Source organism: Corvus cornix, chromosome 1A (genome assembly GCF_000738735.6).
Source record: "Corvus cornix cornix isolate S_Up_H32 chromosome 1A, ASM73873v5, whole genome shotgun sequence".
Taxonomy (NCBI): domain Eukaryota; kingdom Metazoa; phylum Chordata; class Aves; order Passeriformes; family Corvidae; genus Corvus; species Corvus cornix.
Window position 1 is genome coordinate 60,253,305 of NC_047057.1, and position 25,145 is coordinate 60,278,449.

At 40.8% G+C, this 25,145-nt stretch overlaps 1 protein-coding gene across 4 annotated transcripts in view; it reads right to left on the reverse strand.

The window, feature by feature from the left end:
* ITPR2 (inositol 1,4,5-trisphosphate receptor type 2) overlaps nt 1–25,145 on the reverse strand; it is a 245,697-nt gene that overhangs the window by 172,281 nt on the left and 48,271 nt on the right. For 3 of the 4 annotated variants that reach the window (XM_039570499.1, XM_039570500.1, XM_020584640.2), the window contains 7 exons: nt 15,592–15,636; nt 6,740–6,894; nt 5,264–5,363; nt 4,983–5,143; nt 2,636–2,777; nt 1,761–1,919; nt 728–900 (listed from right to left, as the gene is read on the reverse strand). In XM_039570499.1, coding sequence (XP_039426433.1) covers nt 728–900; nt 1,761–1,919; nt 2,636–2,777; nt 4,983–5,143; nt 5,264–5,363; nt 6,740–6,894; nt 15,592–15,636 — 935 coding nt within the window. The remainder of the gene's footprint in view (nt 1–727; nt 901–1,760; nt 1,920–2,635; nt 2,778–4,982; nt 5,144–5,263; nt 5,364–6,739; nt 6,895–15,591; nt 15,637–25,145) is intronic. The other variant, XM_039570501.1, reaches the window with a different exon arrangement.

Sequence of the window (25,145 nt, forward strand, 5' to 3'; positions counted from 1 at the left end):
CAGTGAAGCACCAAGACCTTGAGCAGTATCCTTAGCTGCTACCAGGAAAATGGTATTCACAATTACAGAAGACAATATTTGGCCTTTAGTACGTTCATTTCTTATATTACTTTGCTAATTTTACAACTGAAAATCCAATAATAAAGAGATTTTTTCCATTTAAAAATAAAGAAATCCTTTTCTTTTATATTCTGACCTGAAGCTTATTTAAAAAAAAAATTCAGCTGAGTGAAGTTCAAGGCCAGAATTTTTAATTTGGAACAAAATATGCTCTAGGAGACGTGTTTATGGGATCTTCACTGTCCTAGGCCCTTTTCAGGTCTGACCTGGAATCAGAACCTGCAGGAAAACTGATATTAATAAAAGCTTAGAGAAATTGACATGTGTGTAAAATTATTATTAGCAGGGAAACCAACACAAGTGGCAGTTTCACAGAGGAGCTGCAAAGCTGGGAGAAATTAAACATGGTCTTCATTTCTCTTTGCCCCAACCTGAACTGAGACCAAATTTTCAAAGCTGTCCTGTAAAGTATAAGCCCTCTTTTCTCTAAGCTCTAGTTTTAAAATGTGGATATGGTTAAACTCCAACAATTACAGGTAGTTCTAATATCTTCTGCACAGGTGGGCTTTTTGTCTGCCAGGTCAAAACAGGGAGAAAGATACATTGAAGCAATGAATAGCATGCAATTCACAGCTACTGCCAAAATGCTACGTGGACCACTTCAAACCTTGGCTCTCGATTTCTCCTGAGTAAATTCACAAACGTCTCTATTTCTTTAGCTGTGATGTGTTTCTCTAGCAGTTTTCTGTTGTTGTGCAACAAAGCTGTGATGGTGTCTTCTGCCAGAATATCATAACCAATCTGGGACTGCATGACGCAGAAGTTCTTAGCAATATATTCCTGAAAAAAGGAAAGATTCCCACGATGACCTGCTGAGCAGTAATGGTTTCTCTCTTAGAACCAGAGGCATCCAGCTCAGTTAGCAATCAAAATAATGCACAAAACTTTCCTCCCTCAACTGGCTTGAACAAAAGAACTTCTGAATACCTAAAATATGTACCCTGAGAAACAGATTCCATATTAGGGATGACTAACTCTTCTCATTCTTTCATAAACCAAAGGAATGAATCCATGGAAATACATACAAAATTCAAGAAATAGCAACCTCTTTTTTAAAAAAAAAATGAAAAACTGAAACGTTTTTATCATGTTTAAGAAGCTTTTTCCCTGAGTCTTCCCTCCTTTTCTCTCCCTTCAGGACAGAAATATTTCTGTAAAACACTGGAAAGAAAACAAAGAAGCCACACAGCAGTTCAGGCTTTTATCTCCAGTCCCTTTAGTCCATGTTCTGAAATACCTCTTGCTCACAGGGAGTCTCCAGCAGTGGGAAATCAGGCTACCTGATATAACAACCTCTGCTCTGACTCGCTGCCATCCCTCTACAAATATTTAAGCAAGAGAAACAGACAGCTTTGCAGATTTCCCACTTTACAATCCAGGCTTCAAGAACATATTTTTAATAACAGAAAGCTCGTGAATGAAGCAGTGAACCCCAATCTCAGTCTGAGCCTGCAAAAGTACAAAGTGAACTTGTGATATTCATTGTTGAACTTTCAATTCACACACTACTGAGCTACACACACAAAAAAAGGCCTTTCCCCATTACCACAGAATCCCACTTGTAAGTGCAGAGAGTCATGCCAAACCCAGGATATATAATTATAGAAATCAGGAGGAAAATTATCCTCAATACCACTGACCTGGTTCTTCCTATAGTCCTGTTGGGAGTGTCTGAGAACTCTGTAACATAATCTTAACATGTATTTGTAGGGAGCATATCTCTGGTCACCCAGGTCTTCGAGTCTCAGCATCGATCCTTCACCTTTGTCCTTAAAAGGAGCTTTGAGGATGCCGAATATCTGTTCAAAATCAAAATCACTGAGAGTGAAAATCAGATCCAGATTTCTGCTGAACTTACAGCAGTCAATGAAAATGTCCTCTGACAGGATCAGCACAACAGCCTTGACTAAACATAAGTGGGGGCACAATCTGAGACATCACAGCTTTATGCATTTGGGGTTAGCTTTACATTTCCCACCAACTCAACTGACATTGCGTTCTCTTTACTGCTATCCCCAACTTCAGGTTTAGTTACATATCTTAACTTTGGATAATTTAGTGATGAAAAAGGAGGACAACACTGGCTGCTGTCCAGTTTCATCCTTTTCCCCTTTTTTAAAATTTCTTTCAGTTTTCTTCTCAAAAAGTGCATTAGTTTGCCCTCACACAAACAAAGTCAGAGCTCCATAAGGGCACTGTGTGGGGAACACTTGGAGGATTGGGACCGTGTTCCATGTTTGTCTCAAATTTTGCGAACAGTTTGCTCTCAAACATGGTCTTAAATCTTATCAGAATCACATGAAATTAAGAGCCCTCTACAGCCCCTTGTGCTTCACTCTGATTTAAGGGCCAAGAGATGAACTTTGACCAAGTAGTGTCATTTCTACCCAATCCAACCCACACACAAACCCAACCTGGAATAAGCCAAGTTGCCCAAAAATAACTTTTTCTCACATCCCTCTCTCCTACAATCCGTTTGCAAATACAGTTAAGTTATTAACACAGTAGGACATACCTGAGCCAATATGTTTTGCTCCCTCATTAATTTCTGCCGTTCCCGGTTTGGCTTGGTAATGATCACATCCAAAACCTCTTGCCCGTTATTGGGCACATCAGCAACAAAGAAAATGAGATCTTCCAGTAGCTTGGTCACAAACCTAGAATGAATAGACAAACCATTATTATAAACAGTCACTCAACACTTGCTAGGATTCATTAAGAACAAAAATCACATTTATGCCAAGCTTTACCTGGCACAATGGAACTTCCATCACTGCAAAGTTAAGTTTGACATGTACTTAAGGATTCCAAGCCTTGGTTCAGCAGAAGCTTAAATCAATCACAGGGCTGTTTACTGAGGCATTAAACAACAACCAGAGGGAAAACAAGAGAAAAATACAGGCTGTTGGATTGATACACAGTATTCAGAGACCCAAAATCTATACCAGCTGGCCTCAAGGCCCAGGAGCAGTAAAAAGAAACTTACATAGCCTAGCAAGGATTTTTATGCTTTATCGTGGGTCCATGAAACAAGATGATGGACTCACTAGAGGAATAAAAACATTCTGCCACTAGATAATTTCCCTACTGACCCATGAAACTGTTTCATATATATACTTTTTCATATATATATTCATATATAACTGTTTTCCTATATATACTGACCCAAGAAACTGTATTTGTTTCATTCTTTGCTAAACAAAAGATTTGTCAGAAGCAGGTGCTAGAAACGACAGAGGCAGTAGTAATTCCTTCTCTCCCACCTTCAGAAAATGCAAAAAGACAGAATATAAATGGGAAAAAAAAGAAAACAAACTCATCATTGTCTCCTTGTTACTAACACCTTGCCAGGCATGCAGTGAGAAACACAGATGTCCACAGATTTCAAAGAATATCCCTTAACAGCACCAGCAATCTTCTACATGAAAAACTCAGCATCATTTCAATTTGGACAATGTCTAGTCTATAACTAACAAATCTGCCAGCTTTGAAAGAGGCAGGAAGATCCCCAAGAGATTTTCAGTCATCTGTGGGAGCCAGACACAACGTTCCCATTATCCACAAGTGAGCTGGGCTGCTCACCTAAACCCTCTGAGTGAGCTTTAGCTCTAAAAGCCTCAGCCCACTGGTGGAAAACAGCAAGGTGTGTGTCACCCCCATGAAATAAAGTAGAAAAGGCAGCCGTAGGATGGAGAAATGAGGAATTAACTGTTGGGATTCCTACTTCTCTATGCTAGAAGGTAATAAGACAGGAAAAAGATGGTTTGGGGTTTTTTCCAAATCACAAGAACAAACAAATAATGGCAGTGTTCTGAAACAGCTCTGAAGTGTTTTTCATGTTTGTTGTACCAATCTGTCAACATCAAGACCTGACAATACTGACAGTGACACAGTGTCCCACCTGGACACTGTCATGTCCCTCTCTGGGTCAACTCAATCATGAAATGGCCCCACAGCTTTTCAAGGCTGAGTACCAACACCCAGGCTATTAAAAATCTGCCTGTTATGATATTAAACCATCTGGCCTAATTGCTACTGGAAAGTGATTGCAAAAATCCAGTTTCATCACCAAAAATTACCATTTTCAGAAAAAAAGCTGTATATGATGTATTACAGGTTACAAATTCACACTGCCAGAGATGCTGTCTTATATTCAGTTTAACCACAGGCAGCTGAAGACAAATAGGGAACTACATCACTGGCAGTGGAATATATCTGGCTACAATGTACAACAAAGGTACAACAAAATCCCTTGATTCAGGGGCAGGTGTGAGGAGCAGGCATTCTAATAGTGCTGCAGATGAAATGGGGATTAATACATGGGGCAAACATCACAATGATGTAAAATAGAAAAAGAGAACAGGGGAAAATAGAAATGAGAAAGCAAAGGGATTATTGGGGCAGCTTCTCAGTCACACTGAGACCTCCTTCCAAGGCTTTTGCAGATTTGCAGTGTGGTGAACTTCACACAAGTCAAGAGCCCTGCCGTGCTGCTTTCCTGTACACGAGAATCAGATGCAATGCACCCTCACATTACATCTCAGAAGTGGATTATCAAAGGAAATCCAGACTAAGATATTTGCCCAGAGAATTACCCATTTATTTACATGGCCAGCAAGCTGGGGAAGTGCTGTTTGCCCCACTTTTACACAGGACATACATGGATCAGCCTGAGGTGCAGCAAGGATGCTATGAAAGAGGTGGAATCTAACCCCAGGCTGGCACTTTCAGCACTGAAGTGTCCTCTCCCAACTGCCTGTGTGTCCATGTGGGTATTACCTACCCATGACTGTATTATCATAACTAACTGTGTTATCATCACTAACCAACAATTTAGCAGGGGAAAAAATAAAACTACTAACCTCCTTTCATTCTGGGTTATTGTTCCATTCTCCAGTTTTTTAACAGTTGATGCTAAAACCTTGTTGGCGTCGTTGGCAAAGTCCAAGTCTCTGACCTCAGACAGAGGAACCGATACAATGGCAAAAGCTTCCTTGTCCTCTTTGGTTTGGCACGTCCCAATCTGCAATAGTTTTTGGTTTAAAGTGGGTGAGCAATCCTCTTACCTTTATGCTAATTATTATGCCCATTTCATATGTTAGAAGTGAGACAGCTTCAGGAATGAGTTTGGGATTTTGTTTACCTTTAGCATCACAGGCCTCTCTTCCTCAGTGTCTATTGGGATGCTGGTGCTGGTGACCCAAGTGTTGGTGCACAAGTGCCTCAGTCGGACATAGGAGTTCCTAAAGGGGGACAGAGCAAAGAGCAGGTGAGATGGATCAGTTCTGAGCCCATGTGGGCAAGGTGGGATGCCCTGCAACACCGGCCCGTGGCATGAGGCTGGAGAGCAGGAGCCACACCAATAAAAGAGGTAGGTGGACCTAAAAGACACTGTGGTACCCTTTTCCCTAGACTCCTTCTTTCTCACCCAGAGCAGAGCTGCAACAAGAACAACCAGCATCTTGGGATTATGCAGAATGCTGGGTTTAAGTATTTATGTAAGTCGAGGAGTAAAATATTTTTTAAAGAAAAAAAAAGCTACAAGAAAGATGTTATAAAATCCCATCTGAATAGAAATACATTCCATGAATAAACCCAATTCTTTCATTTTCTTTTTTCTGCAGAATAACGAACCCTTTTAAGCTGTCACAGCACAAAAGCCAGAAAGTAAAGCTGACCATGGTTTCACAGCTTCATCATTATGATCTGCAAACCCTTGTTCCAGAGCAAGCATTTACAGTACCAGTTCTCAACTGAAAATCAAGTGAACAAAGAGCAGATATGAGATCCTTCTAAATTCTTTCCATATGATAATCTGTGGTATTATCAAAAAGCAGAGCTGAGAAATCAATTACAATTTTAACTCTGAATTTTACTTTTGAAATATATTCACTGTGGTCTCCATTCACGCTCTCCCTTTCACACTGATGGGCTTTTGAGTATTCAAGTAAGCAAATTATCTGGCAGAACTTAGCATAGCAAACACACTTCAAAGCCACATACATCAGTATTTGTGGGTACCCAGCTTTAAAATCCACCCTCACAACAACCAGCCCCAAGTGTCTGCAAGCCCATTCAGCTACAACCAACACTGTGTGACTTATCTAGCCAATCTCAGCTATGCTACACAGCTGAAATTTCAAATATTGACAATTAAAACCCAGAAGCCACTTGCTGAATACATTTGAGTAACAAATGTGCTCAGTGGCATCATGATCTGTCAGGGAAACAGAAGCCCAACTCATCACACACATTATTTTGTTGGGAACAATTCAGTTAAATCTATTAGAAGTACATTTTTTCCAAACAGTGCACAGAGCTCAATTCTATCCTCACACAGATCTGTGCAATATTTAGACCATTATTTTTCTCTTCACAGACTCTCTCTAAGTGTCACTTGTTTTATCCTTATAATTATTTTACCCAGTCACAGCAGCAGTATCATGTTTTATACATCCCTTATTTATCCATGAACACTCCTCAGATTTTAACAGAAGGATAATACTTGCTCATGTTTGATTTTTTCTGCTTTACTTACCAGCATAATGCCAGGAAGAAACCCTGTCAATGCAGCACTATTTTTTGCCCTTTTTTTCTTTCCTTTTTTTTTTTATTTTACCTTGGAACCAGGCAATCAGCCCTCTGAAGAGTGGTGGCATCCAGTTCAAAGAGAGATGCAATGTCATTTCCATGTGGCACAGAGACCAAAGTATACATAATCTTCTCCCCTGCCTGGCGTTTCTTCTTTGAAGCAGGAAGGTCGCCATCTCTCTGCTGATTAGGCACAAGGGTTATTTGCTTGCATCAGGGCCCACTAGAAATTCTTCAATTACCTTGCAGACAAGTAATATATCTGAATTGGAATTTTTTTTAATTTTTTTTTTAAACCTTCTAGCAAGAATCTACCATGACTGGCTTTGCAGTAACACAAAGGATGCACTTTGCCCCATGGGGTCTCAGGAAGTCATTAGAACAACAGCAGGCCACGAGCTACAGAGGCACTGCAGCACTGGATATGCTTTATTTGACACCTACAACTTCAAAAAAGCTGCAGTAGTTGCAGATCCCCTCACTCCCAGCAGATGCAACTACACAGTGCTGGTCTGGAAAGGGCCACAGTTCAAAGAAGAGAATTAATGAAAATTCAACTTTTTTTTAAGACAAGGAAGGGATTTAAAAAGTAAGTAATTTGCCTAAATCCACTGTTGTCTTATGTAAGTTTGATGGCTTTTTCCTCTCAGATGGTAGAATTACAGCAGCACACTTCCAGAGAATCACATAACCATTTAGGTTGGAAAAGGCCTCCAAGATCATCGAGTCCAGCCTTTGACTGATCACCCCCTTGTCAACCTGAGCCACGTCCAGTTGTTTCCTGAACACCTCCAGGGATGGGGACTCCAGCACCTCCCTGGGCAGACCCTTCCAATGCCTGTCAGACCTTTCCAAGAAGAAATTATTCCTGATGTCCAACCTGAACTTCCGCTGGAGCAGCTTGAGGCCGTTTCCTCTTGTCTTGTGGACACTCTCTAAATGGCAAGAGCCAGAATATCTGCTCCATCAGGACCAGCTTGTCATGGAAAGGGGGACAGGCAAGGCCCCAGCTGGATTGTATTACAAATCTCAGCACAGGCTGATAATGCACCCAAGGCTGGGTCCAAGCCAGGTCTGATTTTACCCACTGCAAGGGCAGGAGTTGTCCCCTCTGAGGGACAAAGTTACTCAAACAAGGCACATGAGCTTAAGGTGGGATCTTCCTCCCATCACTTGCTGAGAGTCCACGGGAGTTTTGAGACCCCGCAGCACCATCCTCGTTTCTTTAGTCACCTGCATACTTTTGACTCCAAATGCCACCTTTCCTGAGAACATTTCTTGGCTTGAAGGAGTCATTCGGAGTCTGTGCCCATACCCACGCAGCAACCAACTGGTGTAAGTAAAAGCTGCTCTCTGGGGTGTTGAGTTACACATCTTGCAAAAGACTGATAACCAGTTAAGAGACTGGCAGCCCAGGGCCCTTCCCGTACACAAAATACATCACAGAGGGAGAGGAGAACAGGAATGAGGAAAACCAAAAGAGAAGCAAATCCAACCCTGGATGCCTGAAATGCTATTATAATGATTTACAATACACCACGAAGGAAGAGCTGTACAATGGAAAAGGCCAGGCTGTACTTGGTTTGCATTAGTAGCTTGATTAAAACCAAACTGTAAGGGATAATCAAGGGCAAAGCTTTGATTATCCATATTGCCAATTGAGATTAAACAACAAAATCAAGGATGAGTGAAATTAGGGAAGAAAGAACGAGTCATCAACTCATTTCAAGGTACTTTTTGAATCCTTCCAAAACATTCCTTTTTTCATTATCAAGCTTTAAAAATGCCAGCTTTCCATCCCATGACTTCTATCAAGGATAGAGAGAGCAGGAAAAAAATACAGAAAGAAATTTTTCTTAGGCTCCTCTAATCATTATGGTACTGCCACTAGTATTTGAGAGGAAGGCTTGCTAAGACAAGAGCAACCATCTCCTGTGACTTGCACAAGAGTAAACTCATCTGACAGTCCCCACATCCTATTGTATCTCATGCCAAAAAAATGCTAAAGAAAAATGCACAAAAAATTTAACCTGTATGCAAGGATTGAGAAAATAGCAAATTGCTTTTGTGATTTACATACATATTTTGTTTTACATATTCGTGATGAGACACAAACTGAAAAGGCACAGAAACAATAAAAGAATCCTTCTAAGAGCTTAGCAGGTGTGAGTCAGAGTCTAATATTAAATGAAAAACTACTTCCTACACTTCATAACAAAAGAGAAAACTGGATAATCAGTTTAAAATTCAAGAGATCTATAAAGAGGTAAGTAGCACAGGATAGTTTTGAACAGCATCCAAACTTTTTGATATTTTCCACAACTTACATTCAAATCTAGTTAGGGTTTCCCAGAAACTACCCACTTCACTACAATTTCCAAACTGAAATTACTGGTGTACAAAAAGACAGGACACTTCATAATTCTATGGTTTTCTTTTTATCCTGGGGCTCTGGGTAAAATACAGACCAAAATATGAAATCATACTGGGAGGGAACATGAACAGGACACCTGACCCAGACTGGGCAAAGGGATATTCTCCACCACAAAACACCATGAGCAGTGTATAAACTGGGTGAGCTGGCAGGAGGCAGAGTCAAAGGCAGGTCTCCTGTGCTGTAGTAGTTCACACCAACTATTAGCTCTGTGGAGAAGTTCACCCAGCAGTTTGGGGCAGACCCTGCCCACCCCCTGGTGTCCCCAATAGCTGTATAGCTCCAGTTGAGCAATGGAATTGGCTTGCCAGCCTGAAATTCCACCAACGAGGCTGAGCAGCTGGCAGGCACACATAGGAGCAAGATCTGGTTTTTAGCCTAAAAAGAAATTCCACTTCAACAGAGGGCAAGACAGTGCCTGCAACACTGCTAAGTGAAATGCCAAGCTTAGCTGAGCAAAATCAGACCTGCACGAGAGCTGTACAGCAGTTCCAGGCTGAACTCCCCCACAAACCTCAGAACTCTCCTTACAGCATTATTTTAGAATCTGAATCTCACAACTCAACCCGGGTTATGGGAGTTAAGCACTACTCATGGAAAAAAAGAACACGTAAGGAGAAGCGACCCCTAACCTGACAGCTCTGGAAACAAGTTGCATACAAGGGGTACACGAGAGACAGCAATGCTGCCATTACATAGGAACAAACATGGATTTGAATTTATGGCTCAGTTTATGTCCCAATGCACGTGCACATGCTTCTCTATGGGGGAGAGAGAGAATGCACACAGACACTTGCACACAGAAGGCTTCTCACGATAAATTAAATTTAGTAAGCAGCCATCAGAATCCACACTTAACCCAGCCATTATTGAATCAGCAGATGAGTCCATGTGAGGATGTGGAAAGAAGTGAAAGTACTAGTTTAAATTAATTAGACAATAGCTCAGGAGAAGCACTGCATTCCTAAGCAGATGAAAACAAGATGACATTTGCTCAGGTAGAAACTGGCATATGAGCAGATGCAGCCAGCAAAACTGGATTCAATTAAGAGAAAAGAAGAAAAGAACTGCAAAGGAACTCAAATGCAGAGAGAAGAAAATTCAACTCAAAGCAGTGTGAAGAGGAAGCCAACAGAACAGTTTCAGAGATGCTGGCAATGTGGTCAGTGACAGCCAAGGAAAGCACTCCAAAGGCTTTATAAAAAACAAAAAAACCCAGGTGAATTACATGCCAGGGGTATAGAGAACAGTGGGTAAACCAGTATTACCAAATAGTACATTCACAGAAGGAAAATGTACATAGCTTTGATTGTCCCAAACTACAACAAACTAGCAACAAGCTGTCACAAGTCACATCAGACACATATCCAAGGTGAGGAAGGTGCAATCACTTCACTCTTGTGTGCTGTTTAAATCACTCACAAGGATGAAGAAGATACATTCAGCTCCGCTTCTGCCTGGCAGGAGTTGGACCCGCACCTTCCAAACAACCCAGTGTATCAGTGGTACAAAGAGCAGTCAGCTCCTTCAGCCTAAGAAAACCTCAGTGTGCACTGGCATGGAGGACTGTGAGCCCCCAGCATTATTCTGCAGCAGTAAAGCTCAATAATCACACCCAGGAAAGGCAACTGAGCAAACCCCCAGAATACAGCCAGGGCACTTGTCCAGGTGGGACCCATCTAGGGAAGCAAAGGCCAAGCATTCAAAAAAAAAGAGTCCTAGGTAGTGAGAAAACCCACCATTTTGGTGAGGAGTGGAAATATTGATCCAGGCCCACAGCAAAGTCTGTAACTCCTGGGCTACCACCACTGATTTACAGTGCATCATGATTTAAAAGGAAGCTTAAAGAGAAAAAATAATGCAGACATACTGCTTGCCATTTGGAGGGCAAATGTAAGGAGAGACAAATCCCATGCTGGAATCAGTGACAAAATAATCAGGTACAATCAGATTTGTCTTGAGACTTGCAGCCCCGCAGATAACCCTTTTCACAGCTCTTAATAGAATTTGCTACTAATTGCTACCTATCCAAACCTTCCTTATTTAACTCAATTTGGCATCATACCTAAAATTCAAGAGATTTACATGGAGTTTTGTTTACGGAAGGGCCTTCATTTCAACTGCTTAAAGGTGATACAAAACATGACAGACCTAAAATACCTTTTCTTTTAGAAACCCAATCTACAATTCCAATTGGTGAAGACACCTCTTGTGGCATAGAGACAGACAAGGATAATGCCCTGCTCCTGAATGAATACATTAAGCTGCACTACAGATTTCAGCAGAAATTAAATTTAATAGCAGCCAGAGTTCTGAAAATGCCTGTTAAATCCAGAGCAACGTGGTATCTCAATATGTTAACCCAGTTTAGGAGGCTCTTACAAAACCAGCATTTTCACAGAGCAGTAACGTGAGCAGAACGCCATGGGTTAGATTATTTTCAAAATTCTTTATGAGAAGAAAATGGAGTAAATTAATGGCCAGCCTTGCTCCTGCCTGCTAGGAGCCCTGGCAGACAGCACAGCAGTTAGCCTCCTGTAACACCTTCACTGTTGACTCATTTGTGAGTCATCGCATTTTTAGCAGAGACATCACGTTGCAATCCTGTTGTTAGGAGCCAGAGACATTCTGTAAGAAACAATGTATGCATTTCCAGAGCTGATTCAGACCCGTGTGCAACGGCAGAATAATAATAATGTGCCGGCATCCGTGTCTCCCCTTCTCCCCCAGCCTCCCCAGTGGTCTGACTGCTGGCTTTATATAAGCTGCCATTTTTAAACTGATGATTTTTCTTTTCTCTTTTCTTTTCAATGTTTTTTTCAGATTGTCTATTCTACTTGTTTAAACTGCACCACTCATATAAAATGTATAATTCAATTAAGTTCATTCCTGGAAGGTAAAATAAAATAAATTTTTTTACAAAACAAATTAATTTACAGTGTTTATCAGGAAAAAAATCTCCTGGGCTGGCAGCAAGAAGGCAAAGTTAGAATTGCAGAATGTTGGGAATTCATAAAGATAGATAAACAGAAGTCAAAGGAGATACATCAAATTGCACCTGGCAGCCCATGGTAGAACTGCCCAACTTCTTTACAAGAAAAGTAAATGCATACCAGTCTCAATCCTAACAAAAATCTCAACAATAAAAGGTCGATTGGAACTGGTTAGAATTAGCTCTCTCACGAAAATGCAGACAAATGGAGAGACGGTACCCATCCAAAGTCAGCCTTTAACACAAAGGCACTAACAAATGCCAGGTTCCCAGCTGTTCCTGACATTTCCCTGATCTTTGTAGCATTCTTCTGGATGCTGTACATTTCTCTCCTTAGAAAAAGCATACTAATTTGCAGCATAAAATACACCAATTTGGGGTTTAGTGGGAGCTGTAGCATAGACCACTGCATTTTGATGCACGATACACTACAATCTCTAAGACTTTAAGAGATGAAGAAGACTTGTTTTGATAAGACCCTTAAGTAAAAAAAGGTCTTCCCATGAAAAAAAACAATCTTCTGGAGCTTAGATGTGGGAATATTAATCAACTCATTGTAAGGCCAAATTTTACCAGAATTAAAAGCAGTGCTTCACAAGACAATTTGGCTGGATTGCCAAGAAGCAGCTCATAAACAAGCAATGAACCTCAGTACAAACATACCTTTAATGCTTGGGAACAAAAGTCCTGGTGACTTCCAGTAATATTTATGTTCTCTGGAGACAAAACCCTTTCAGACTCTGGAGTCAGTTAAGGCAAGGCAGAAAAGATGGGCTTAGGCAGAACTCGGTGTCTGTGCCCACTGCTCCATTATGGAAAACCCTTCTCCATTGCTGCTTCCCAAAATTCAGTTGCCTGAGCAACTGGGATCAGGCCTTGTAAACCAGGCTGTGAACATGCACAAGCAGCCCCAGCACACACTGAGGAGTTAAGGCTTGGCACAGAATGCACAGACGGCTGTGCTGCCTTTAAAACCCAGACAACAGAGAAGGAGCTGCTACCCTTTCATCCAACAGCCTAGCCAAGAAAAGAAGGATGGGTCAGGCTGAAGGAACCACAGTGAGTCAAGCTGGTGCCATCTCTGTGCTCCAGCAGGGCCATCCCAGAGCACAGGGCACAGGATTGTGTCCAGACTGTTCTGGAATATCCCCAGTGAGAGGGACTCCACAGTGGAAGAAGTTTTTCCTTATGTCAGTGGAACTTCCGGGGATCAGTCCCTGCCCGTTCCTCTGGTGCCATGGCTGGGCCCCCCGGAGCAGAGCCTGGGCCCTGCTCGGAGCCCTCCCTGCACACAGGGACACCCAGGGCTGAGGGCCCCTCTCAGCTGGGGCTCCTCTCCAGGCTGGACAGCCCCAGCTCCCTCAGCCTTTCCCTGTCAGGGATGCTCCAGGCCCTAAATCATCTCCTCAGCCTCCGCTGGCCCCTCTCCAGGAGCTCCCTGTCCTTGTCCTGAGGATGCCAGGACTGGACACAGCACTCCAGATGTGCCTCCCAGGGCTGGGCAGAGGGACAGGATCCCCTCCCTCGACCTGCTGGGAATGCTCTTTCAAATGCATGCCAGGACACCATTGGCCTTCTTGGCCTCAAGGGCACAGGCTACAGGTTCAGCCCTTCAATCACAAGGATTTGTTTATTCATCTCCCATTTCCCTGCTACTCAGACTTCAAATTTTGCTGGGGTAGGTCCACTTCAACCTCCCCCCTCCAGATTTACTTCATAGGCAGTATTTCAATATTAATTGCTTCAAAAGATGGAAAAGAAGATGCCTTTGCAGTGAGCCAGTTAGGCAGTGACCAGGCAGAGGAAACACTAGATGATAACCACAGAGCAAGGAAAGCCTGTGTGCTCCAGGTTATGTGCTACTGGATACAAGATTGACACAGCTGACCCTTAAAGAACTCCAAATATTATACGATTCTTTTACTTTTGAGGGACAATTCAATGTACTGCATCATTGTAACATCAAAGAAATTCCTGCACAGGGATGTGAAGTTTCTCTACTTGGTTGTTTGAGGGCAGAATAAAGGCTTAAATAGCCATTGCTGACTCACGGCATTTCCAACAAAACTGTAAAGGGGTGCAGGATCCAAAGGGATTTCTACCACACTAATAGAGCCTGTAGGCTTGGATTTACTTGGAGGTGTTACCAAAAATTGCTAGAAGTTCTTTCACAAAACATCTCTCACAGGAAAGTGCTGACTGCATAAATTAAAATTTCCACAGAGACATCAGTTTTGATCATCAATCAGCTTTGATTACTTTTTTATTGGAAGCATTTCTCTAATGTGATTTATCTAGTCTGGGTTTTTAGCTGAAACCACTACCCAGGAGGAATAAACCAAACTGATAGTGAAGCCACCTTTAACATCCATGTTTAGATTACTCTTGTGCCCTCATCATTACACAGTCCAGGGAATATTTAATTACTTAGATGAACTGAAATGGCTACAGATGGAAACCCTATACCATAAATAAGTATGGTGTGGTACAATTGAGGATTGGTTCCTCAGTGACAAGGGCCTAACACCTACTCACTGGGGAATTCTGGAACTGATCTTGATTTCCATTCCAAAGTTCCAAAGGCCTCAAGTTTCATTCTAATACAAAAGAGCAACAATTGGTGGAATTTCTGTACTTTCATAGGAGAGAATTCTCTTTCTGTAGACAGCTTAGCTGTTATTGCAGTATCACCACTGATGACAAATATCAGTGAAGATGGAAAACCAGTGTTGCCAACTCCTATGAAAGTCTCCATTTTTATTAAAATTGCAGTCCTCAAGGCATGTGATTATGTAAGAATCTTGGGTTTCATGTCATGAAAAATTAAAAATTTCTTCCCTGTGCAGAGAAAAACTTGAAAATGTGTCCTCTTAAAGAACAAAAGCCAGAAGGTAAGCAGAAAGAAATTAAATTGAATTTTTTTGAAGAAGATCTCAGCCTTTCCAAGGCAATATCTCATGAATTTGATGGAGGAATGATACTTTTCTGGAATATTTGTTGACTTAGTAACAATAAGATTCCCCCAAGGTTTTAACTCCACTTCCTTCACACACTATAATCTCCATGTCTGGCCTTGCCTCATTAGTCATAATTAGCTAAAATGCTCTTGATGCTGTACCAGGCAAAGACTGTTGCCATGAAGTAACACATCTAAGCTGAGCAGAATGAATACATTTCGTATCTGCAGTCAGATAACAAGCAGAACAGCTTCAACTAATGCCACTTTGATGCAGAATTTGAGTAAGTTTCTTATCATTTGCCTTAACGTGAGGGAAAACTTTCTGAATTGCCAGTTCTGAGACGCATCCTACCTTACACAGGATATGGAAAACAATCCCAGCAGCTGGAACACATAAGGAAAAGGAAAGCTATGAAGGGCTTCCATATGTCAGGCTACGCTGGGTTAAGGACACAGCATTCCCCAGATTATATGCAACATATAAATTCCACTTACCAAAGCTTTTCCTTCATTATTACCTTCTGGGTAGTGTGGGTTAAGCTGGAAAAGAAAAGAAGTCAAATACTATCTCGATAGCTTTCAGACATTTCATAACTGGGAGAGAGGGTTTGGTTCAGTTCTCTGTTATGTTTCCACCCTACAAAAGGACAGTGGAGTATTTAGAAGCAGTGTGAGAGTAAAAGACTGCTTCAATTTCTGGCTGACTTAGCTGGCTATGTCCTCACCTCTAGAAAGAGCATCTTGCAATCAAGCTTGTTAACTCAAGAGGAATCTCAAACAACCAAAACCAAAAAGGATGATGAAGAAAGCACAGTTACTATTCTAAATGCAGCCAGTTGCAGTCACCCACACACATGCACATGCAATCACTTCCAGGATTGACACTGGGCAGATAGATTGAGATAAAAAACTAATGTTCTCTATGTCTACTGAGATTTTATAGGAAGACAGTGAACTCAGAATTAACACATCTTTGAAAGAGGAGTGACAATGCCACTAGAGACAATTATTTAATTACACTGTGGTTCTGTTTAACCATTATTAATGGGGATAATATTTTCTATATTATATCAGGATTATCAAGCATTAGTTAATACTAAAGTAATATGAGAAGCTTGGATGAAAGATGCTATACAATAATAAATGTAAGGTATTACTCTTTAACAGCTGTTCAATATGATTGTACTTTTGACAAGGGAAGTATGTAGTCTATAAAATGAGGGATTATGTAGGCAGATATATTCAGAAATAAACAAAAACACACACACCCACTCACTGGCTGCACATGAAACCTTTCAAGATTTGATTTACATGAAGAAACAATTTTGCATCAATATTTACAAATGTTCCCTGACACAAGATATGCCATCAAAGTGCTGAAAATGCTTAAGTGAGATTATTAGTTATATAAGGCAATTTTGTTCTTAGGCAATTACAATGTGTATACATCTTACAGATGAGTACTGTCATTTTCTTGGCTTGAATTTGGCATTACCAGTGTGGAAGAGCCAGAAGAGAACTGCACAGGGCAATATGCACGAATCCCAGTGGAACTTTTCAATATCACGTTATCATACATCTAACATTACACAGACAACTGTTGTGAAGAGTTTTTGTTAAGTTGATAAGGCTTTTATTAAAAAATAGTCATTTGTATCTCTTTAGCCCCTCAAAAAGCCCACTCCTCTCCACACCATGAGCCTGAAGAAAGGAGGAAAACTTTCAAATCTTTGTCAAATTGCTGAAAATACCTTCCCTGTGTGTCGCAACTTGATGTGCTCACATAGAAATGACCAAAGGTTTATCCTGTCTCCGTTTCATTTTTTGGATTAGCCACTGTGTTACCATCACAAACCTAATTCAGAGAGCCTGCTTTCCTCCCTGTGTTGACATCTATCTCAAATCTTGCATTTTGCTCCTCCCTGACATTGTCACAGTCTCCCAGCTCCAAGTCCCTCTTGCTACTGCTATACAGCAACAAGAATGAGAGATGAACACCAAAAAAACTAGAACTCATACACACATGTAACTGTTTTCACATAGTTTTGATTCCTTCTTAAGTTTCCACAGTTCTTTCAGCATGACATTTGTTCATCTGACACCTTAAAATAATCCCAGTGTCCCATTTTTAGCAGCCAAGCTGAGCTCTCTGCTTTTGGTTCCCCATCAAGAAAGAGCTAAAATTAGCAGGCAGTGCCCCTCAGTCCCAGCCACACACCGTGGCCTTCCAGCACAGGTGCAGAGAAGGTAGAGAAAGGCTAAATTTCTATGGTACCTCCAGACATTGCTGGTTGAAGTAAGCAAGAATAAGTCTGGGTCATCTCGGGTTTGTCACTAGACCCAGCACAGAGAACTTGGCACTGAGGACTTGATTGTACAGGTTTTCATTGAAGGGCTTGAGTGAATACAGTTGCCTACCAGTATGAACTGAATTCTGATATCCTTCAGCTGTTTGCTTTTGACATAATGGTGATTTTTAAAAATATATATATAGCAATAACAGGAGAAATTAGGAAAAATCTCCCTCCCTCAACACTTCTTGCCTTCTTGAAAAATAACTGAACAGAGTGCCCTCAGATTTCCAAAATAGTTCACTTGTGGACTGAGGGTGATGGAGACAGAAGGCTCAAGTGAGAAATCAAGTACATCCTTAATGCTTTTTCTTGCCCTGCTGTTACAGAAATAATGAAACCAAAAATACGTTGTTTAGAGAAAGTTTTGAGATGCTGATGTTAAACCACAAACACAATGGAACTCAGTTTTTGGGCTGACATCCATGGCCCCATTTTCAGCTCTGCTCAGCAGTTGCCACTTTCATTTTCATTTCAGCTGAGATTGTTAGTGCTGAGGGTTTCTAAAAAACAGACCAGTAGCTATTACCCCATGCTATATTCTCCAGGGAGAAAAGGCATAAGTCATCTAGTATTGTATGTCATATTATACCAGTTCTGAGTCCCTTTCAATATCCCAGCACAGAATGACCTAAGGACACAGTGACAGTCTCAGCACTCCAAGATCTATTGCTTCTTCTGATTTCTATAAGATCACCTCCACATTCTTCAATAAGCCTCCCAAACAAAAGAAGCCTTGAAAAGAACAACATTAATATTTTTATCTCACTACTAATGAAATCAAGTAAAATTTTCTGCAGGTGTTTAGAAAGTAAGAATGGTATGCTAAAATAGGCCTCAATAAAGCTCAACAAGTTTTCAAGCTTTTTTGTGTCATTGGATGTCTTGAAGTTGCAATTTACTGAATTATAGCTGAAATACAGCACTGAATATTCCTGCAAAATGCCACTGTGGAAGGTGCATGCAGCCAATATGCACCAAGAACATGACACATTGCAGACAAGGACAGTCATGGGAAAGCCACCACCACCACACAAGGTCATATTTTTAAAGACTAAAACTGTTGACAATTTTGGATTTTAGAGATAGATTTGCAACTACAGAGAAGACAATGCCTTCTTTCAAATCTAAATTTAAATAGCCTTTACTCGCTCTCTTCTGCAAGAAGCCAAATTCCCAACTCATGTTCTACACAGGATATCTGAAGAGCCTGAAGGTCAAGGGTGAGTGCTGCAGGTGGCCCTCCTGAGCTTAAAAATTGGTGTCTCTTGAACAGATTTCAGGCTCAGCCTTCATACACAGTGGTATGTGGAAAGATGTCTGAATGCATACATATATCAACATCCTCATCCTGTGGGAGCAACAGAAGGCCCCCAGCAGAGAGTATGTGTGACAAACTCATAACAGAAGTCATATTTTACACATGGAAAACTGAGGTATAGACAAAGTCTTTAATTATTTCTGGTTAAAACTACTTTGAAGGGCAAGGAAGCTCATTCCTGAATTTTCACCTTGTGACTTTACAAAATCTGTGAAGTCGCATAGCAGGAAGACAACTTTCATCTCTGTGTGTTTGCGTGTTACTTCTGGTATTTGGTGCTCAGAGAATGCAAGTGCCCTGCTAATCCTGAGAGGGATTCCACTACATTAAGCACCAGAAGTTCCAGGCTCTGTCATCTCTACTCATTAAAGCTACTCAAAGTTGTATCTTCAAGTTTTCAAACCCCACGAGTCCACAGTGAATAATTTCCTGGGGTTCTACCATTGTGCAGAACATCATCTCACGGGTTATTCTTGGCTCTAAGTTTACTTTTGCATCTTTGCATAGCTAGATATCCTTTACAATCCAACGAGTTTGAAATTCCACATTTCTACTGAATGTTATTTTCTTGGAGGAATGCATGGAAAGCACCCAAACAGTCTATTTTTGGACACCCAATTAAGAAGGAGAGAGAGGAGTTTGGGGAAACAAACACCCATGCTGATTTTAATCAAATTTTGTTGACTAGGTAAAGGATATTTAAAGCATCTTGTCAGGGGAAGAATTAGATTGCCAAATTTCAGCTAAATGAGCATTTTAATGACTTGGTTAAAACCTGCATTTATGAAGGAAACTCTGACAGACAAAGAATAAAAGGCTCTAATTCAACACAAGCCAACAGTCCCCATTTCATTTGATAACCAGCCTGTTAACACACAGCCTGTTACCCAGCCAACAAGGGCAAGGGTTTTGGGGAAGAAAAGCCAGGACAAAAGAAAAATAATCCACTTTTCAAATCTTTCATCTTCATTAGGCTTTCTTTGTTCTTTGTTAATGTCAGACTGATTAGCTTTCGATAAATCCAAAGGACTTTTGCACAATTTCAAAGACTTCCAGTGGCATTCAAAGGACTTTCGCCATCTTATTAACTTGCCAGAGAAAGACGGGCTACGACTCTACCTCGATAAACTCTGTTCAACCCTGCCTCGGCATCAGCACAGAGCTCCTGATAATCATCATCCAAGGAAAGTTTAAAAATCTCAAAAGGCCTTTTCTTTCAGGATTATATTTTCCTCATGAGCCATGTCTTAGCAGATCAGACAAGCTTCTAGGGAGCATTGGGAAAGCTGAACCTTTTTGTCTGCTTCGGGCCCCCCTGCTAGTCAAAAACAGGAATGAGAAGCAGCTCCAACGCCTTCCTGTCCTGACTTTTCATCCTCATTACCAGAAGAAAGATCATCTTGGTGGCATTTCCAGCTGCTGTGTAAGCAATGGCAGGCCAGCATTTTGCCATGCCTAAATCAGCATAGATTTAAAGGTCCCACACCAGCAGCATAAGCAGGAGTAGCTCCATGTTAGGAGTGGTAACGGCTAAACTCCATTGCTTCTACTGGGATCAAGGGCAGAGAACCTGAAACCAGTGCTCAGCCCCACTCACCCATATCCCATTCTGCAGAGGAAGACAAGAGAAGGAAAAAGGTCGAAGAGATCCTTTAGTGTCACTTGGATGCTGGACCATAACCTTAGTCTGAGCTTCAGCAGCTCTGTGTCAACCTGTGCTATATAAAAAAAGCATCCTCATCTCTTCAAGAAAGATGTTCTAAATATTGATATCCCACATGCCTTTCAATGGTCCTCACAGGAGTAACTAGGGATGATTGAATTAGACATGACTGCCGTTTCTACTGTTAAAAAAAAAAACAAAAAAACAAAAAACAGAAAACAAAAAACACAGGCGCACAAAACCCCAAAACCAATAAGAAACAAAGGAGGGGAACCTTGGAAAATTCCATCAAGCATCATAAATAAAGAGGCACAAATACAAATGAATAAAAGCTTCTCAAGTGATCCTGAAAAAATAAACAAAAAAAAAATGCACTTAAGAACAAGCCACGTGTTTACATTTGCTGTTTTGGAAGACATCAAAATGTAAGATGTGTTTTTAATAACAGAAGTAGGCCTCGTAATGACTAAATGACAATAAATACTGCATTAATGTCTTTGTACTTCCTTACTCCCAAAGCCTCTATATGTACAAACATGGCCCAAATGCAGCCAACTTTGGGCAGGACTGAAAAAGCTGAACATTCTCACAGGTCACAACTGCAAATTAGTTGGCTTGGGGAAAAAACTTTCCTCTGAGATCCAGATTTATGAAGGTATTTGCACAGACAGATTCCACCAAAGTCAAGACAAGTCAGGTCAAGAAATGTAGCTGCATTCTCAAGACTCTTAAAAACTTTGGAGAAATCTAGCTCTGGGTTTTGCTAAATGGACATATTCTAGATCTGTCACTTTAAAAAGCCACATCCAAGTCTGCAGAACAGGTCAGGCTGGCTCTGTAAATCAGTAATCCATCCTCCTTCTCTGGATTCCCTCTGGATCTCTTCCATCTCTTCATGCATAGTTGTAAATTATCCTTCACTCCTTACAGAGCTTTAAAACAAACCCACACTCCTATGAGACAGTGAAAAACAGAAATAAGGCTTACAGTGCTGAGTTCACCCTGTCACCTTTTTCTTATGAGAGCCTTTAAGCAGCAAGCCAGATAGAAATTAATCAGAGTGCTGTGTTTAATGAAGCAACACTGTGAAAAACCAGCCCAAAAGGAAGATTTTGAAACAATCTCCAGGTGTGGAGGTCCCTCAGTACCAAGGAATGAAATACATGAGATGTGTGAAGGCCTTGGTGGATGCTGCCATCTCCTGGCATCTTCTCCAGCTTACAAACTGTTCCTGAGCAAAAGGTGCCTCACATCTCAGTTAAACAAGGCCATTTTTTTTAAATTTTAATTTAATTTAATTTTATTTTATTTTATTTTATTTTATTTGTTACTTGCCACACTCTTCTGAAGGCAGAAGGAACCACAGAGAGTTTAACAGTGTTCTCCCTCTTTGCATGACCAGGGCATGAGCAAGTCCTTCTGCAAAGGTTTGTTTCCATGTCACCCAAAAAAGAAAATAAAATTACACTGTCAAACAGTGGTTCCATTGTTGTTTCCTAAATAAAAAACATTTCTGTCAGTAGTCCAATTTCCAACAAGTGGACAGCAAAAGGCCTAAATTATGGACTTCAAACAATCAATCTCAGATGCCTTAATAAAACATCCTATGCAGGACTCCATTTTCCAGCAGTTTAGGAAGTGGAAGATAAGTCCATAAAACTACAGAGACAGTTTCTTCAGGGCTCCAGGAGTTTAATCCTGGTTTATAGCCTCAAGTTTAGGAACTGATTTCTCTTTTACATTTCTTTTATCTTAGCTAATGCTGAGGATACTGTTACCCATACAATTATGTAATCTTTCTTAAAGTCTCATTAAATGCTTTGTTTTCTATTCTTGTGGAATTCTTGGGACAATCTTTACTATTCAGAAGGCAGGAGAGGATTATTTTCACTCAATATTAACTTGAGCATGTACTCAGCTATCTTCACCATGATCCAAATCAAGTGATTATTACAACAGGCTTAAATTTGCTATGAAGGGTATGGCCCTGGCCATTTGCATAAATGCATATTATAACAACATAATAATATAACAATATAATATATATTGTTATAACATATCATGACAATATAACATGGCAGGCTAATATTTTTAATCACAGAATCATAGAATGGTTTGGGTTGGAAGGGACCTTAAAGTTTCTCTAGTTCCAACCCCCCTGCCATGGACTGTAAAAGCAAACTTTAAGAGCAATTCTCAGTTTAAAGTGAATGATGTCCATAAGCTTCTCTGAAAAGAAAGGGGCAGCTCGGGGCAATTTTGACAGGAAAGTAGAGTGAGGTAATATGGGAAGAAATTATTCAAGAAAGATAAGAGAAATATGAGTAACTTCTATTGGCCATTGATCCAAGAGTTCTCAGCAAGTGGTTTACACCACAGCATGGTGAAAATCAGCTGACAGTCCTGCAAGGCTTCAGCAGTTCTTGTTAACCCACCCCAAACACTCGTGCTCTGGTGCCTTAGCTCAGTGACCCTGTTCCAGCACAGACTATTCCCTCTCCCCCGTGCCCTGGAGTCCATGCCAACACCATCTCAGGGACAGCACCCTGGGTCACAGGGCTGCAATCCAATAGGAAAAAGGACATTTCTGAAGCCTGTGCTGCCACTGCAGTGCTCCACCACTGAACTACAGCCTTGGCCAGTTGGACTGGACTTCCTGTTCAATTAATATCCACTAATTGTCATTTCATCTCATGCGTAAGTAACCCTATGCTCAGCCCAACTGAAATCAATCCTTCCCACCTTCAAACGAAACTCCGCTGAGTATTTAGTGCTAAAATAATCCTAAAGCTGGAAGGATGTTTCATGTGGGATTTTAAGAACAGAGTTTAGAAACAAAACTCTGATCAGAGTTGATCCATTTTATAGCTTAAACCCTGCCCTTTCACTCTTACAGAGAGAGGAAGGAGAACTCTATAAGAAAGCCAGAGAATTTTTCCACAGCAGTAATTGTTTATGGCCATAATTCTGGAAAAGCACAGAATGTGAACATTCAAGCTGCCCTTTTACCTGCCTTATCCTAATTCATTTAGTTTAGTAGAGCTAATTTGGTGTTAAAGACCTCACCAGATTTACTGCCATATTTTGGCCAAGGACTCTAGTAACTCTAATCTATTCAGCTAAGAAAAACAGAATTATCACAGACTTTTCCTTGCAAATTCTGCACTGTGAATATGTACGTGCTCACAAGGATTCACAAGCAACACACTGTGGCTTTTCTATTGTCTACTGCAATATCTGAGACCAGCATGTGATTCGATACATGCATATATATATATATTTGTAATTATTTTAGCCACACCTGAGAAGTTGAATATGAAATGACAGACTCATCCTGCATATCTTGTGTGGGCACATGCATCTGTTTAACAGCCTCATACAACAAGTGTTAATAGTTTCAGTATGAATTGCCCAGTTTAGAAATCACAGAACTGGAGCTGCTACACATGTGGAGAACAATATTAAGAGTGCATGTTTTGGTTCAGCACAATTGATAAGCTGATATTCAGTTCAAAGAGACTTTTATCTTGGCAATTTAGAATATTGAAAAGGTTATGTATGTTCATGAGAAAGGCACAGCTGTGTGGTCCCAAACTGCAGCATCTGCAAGGCTGTTCAAGCAAGCTGCAGCTCACTCCCACACACACTCAGATAGCTTTGGGTGCCTTCTACATGTGCTACATGCACTGTAAAGGCTTTTGGGAAAATCTTTGTTACTTTGAAACATCCAATTTTCACCTAACCTTGCAGCATCTCTTTATAAATGTAAAGCTTCGAAATAACTTGGGTCATTTTGCTGTAACCAGGGCTATAAAAAGGATCTTCTACAGAACTTTTTCTAAAAGACTGCTGATTCTGTGAAGATGAGAATAAAACTCTGTTCTGAGAATGAAACTCAGCAGCCTGGATCTTAGCTGGTGGCTTAGTGCCTAAATCTCCTGCTGAAGATCTGGTTCAGCTCTTTTGGGTGCAAACAAGCCCTTATGACACTAACAGCAGAACTCCCTCTGTCTCCAAAGAAGACAATTTCTCTTTACAATTTTTCAGCTGAGTATTTGTTTCCACTTTTTTGGGAATGTCTAAGCCTGTGGCTTAAGGTTTCCTAATGTCAGACATCGTTACCAACTACCCAGATATCCAATGTCCCAAATCTTATCACCAAACATCAAATCCTTTCTTCAGCATTAAGAAATTGTGTGAGAGCACACAGACATCTGAGTGACCCAGGATGTGCAGAGCAGCAGAGGAATGGCAATGCAGATTTGTGGAATCACCGAGTGTCTCCCACTGTGACTCCTTCAGCAGTGGGTCTCTCAGGGTGGCTCACCTTCAGCCCAAAGTCTGGGAGAAGGGTCTAGGCTGGTTTAAGGTATTAGTAGGTCTTAAAGAACTTCAAAGCATAGTAATTAAAATTAGGCTAAATAATGCCAAGTGCAAAGAGGATTAAAGGAAATACTACTACTTGAGACTTTGTCAAAAGTCAGAGATATCAGAGGTCTTTGAAAGGCAACAAAAGTTGGACAATTGATTGTACTTCTAAGGAACATGGAATTTAGGATTTATACATCCTGACTTCATCCTCTCAAGTTTATAACAATTAGATTTACAAGTACTCACCTATGGTTTTTTTTCTGAACAACTGTATTGCCTCACTTTTTTTTTTTAATTAATTCACTTACTGTAGTATTGAAACACCTTTATCAGCTTTAAATTC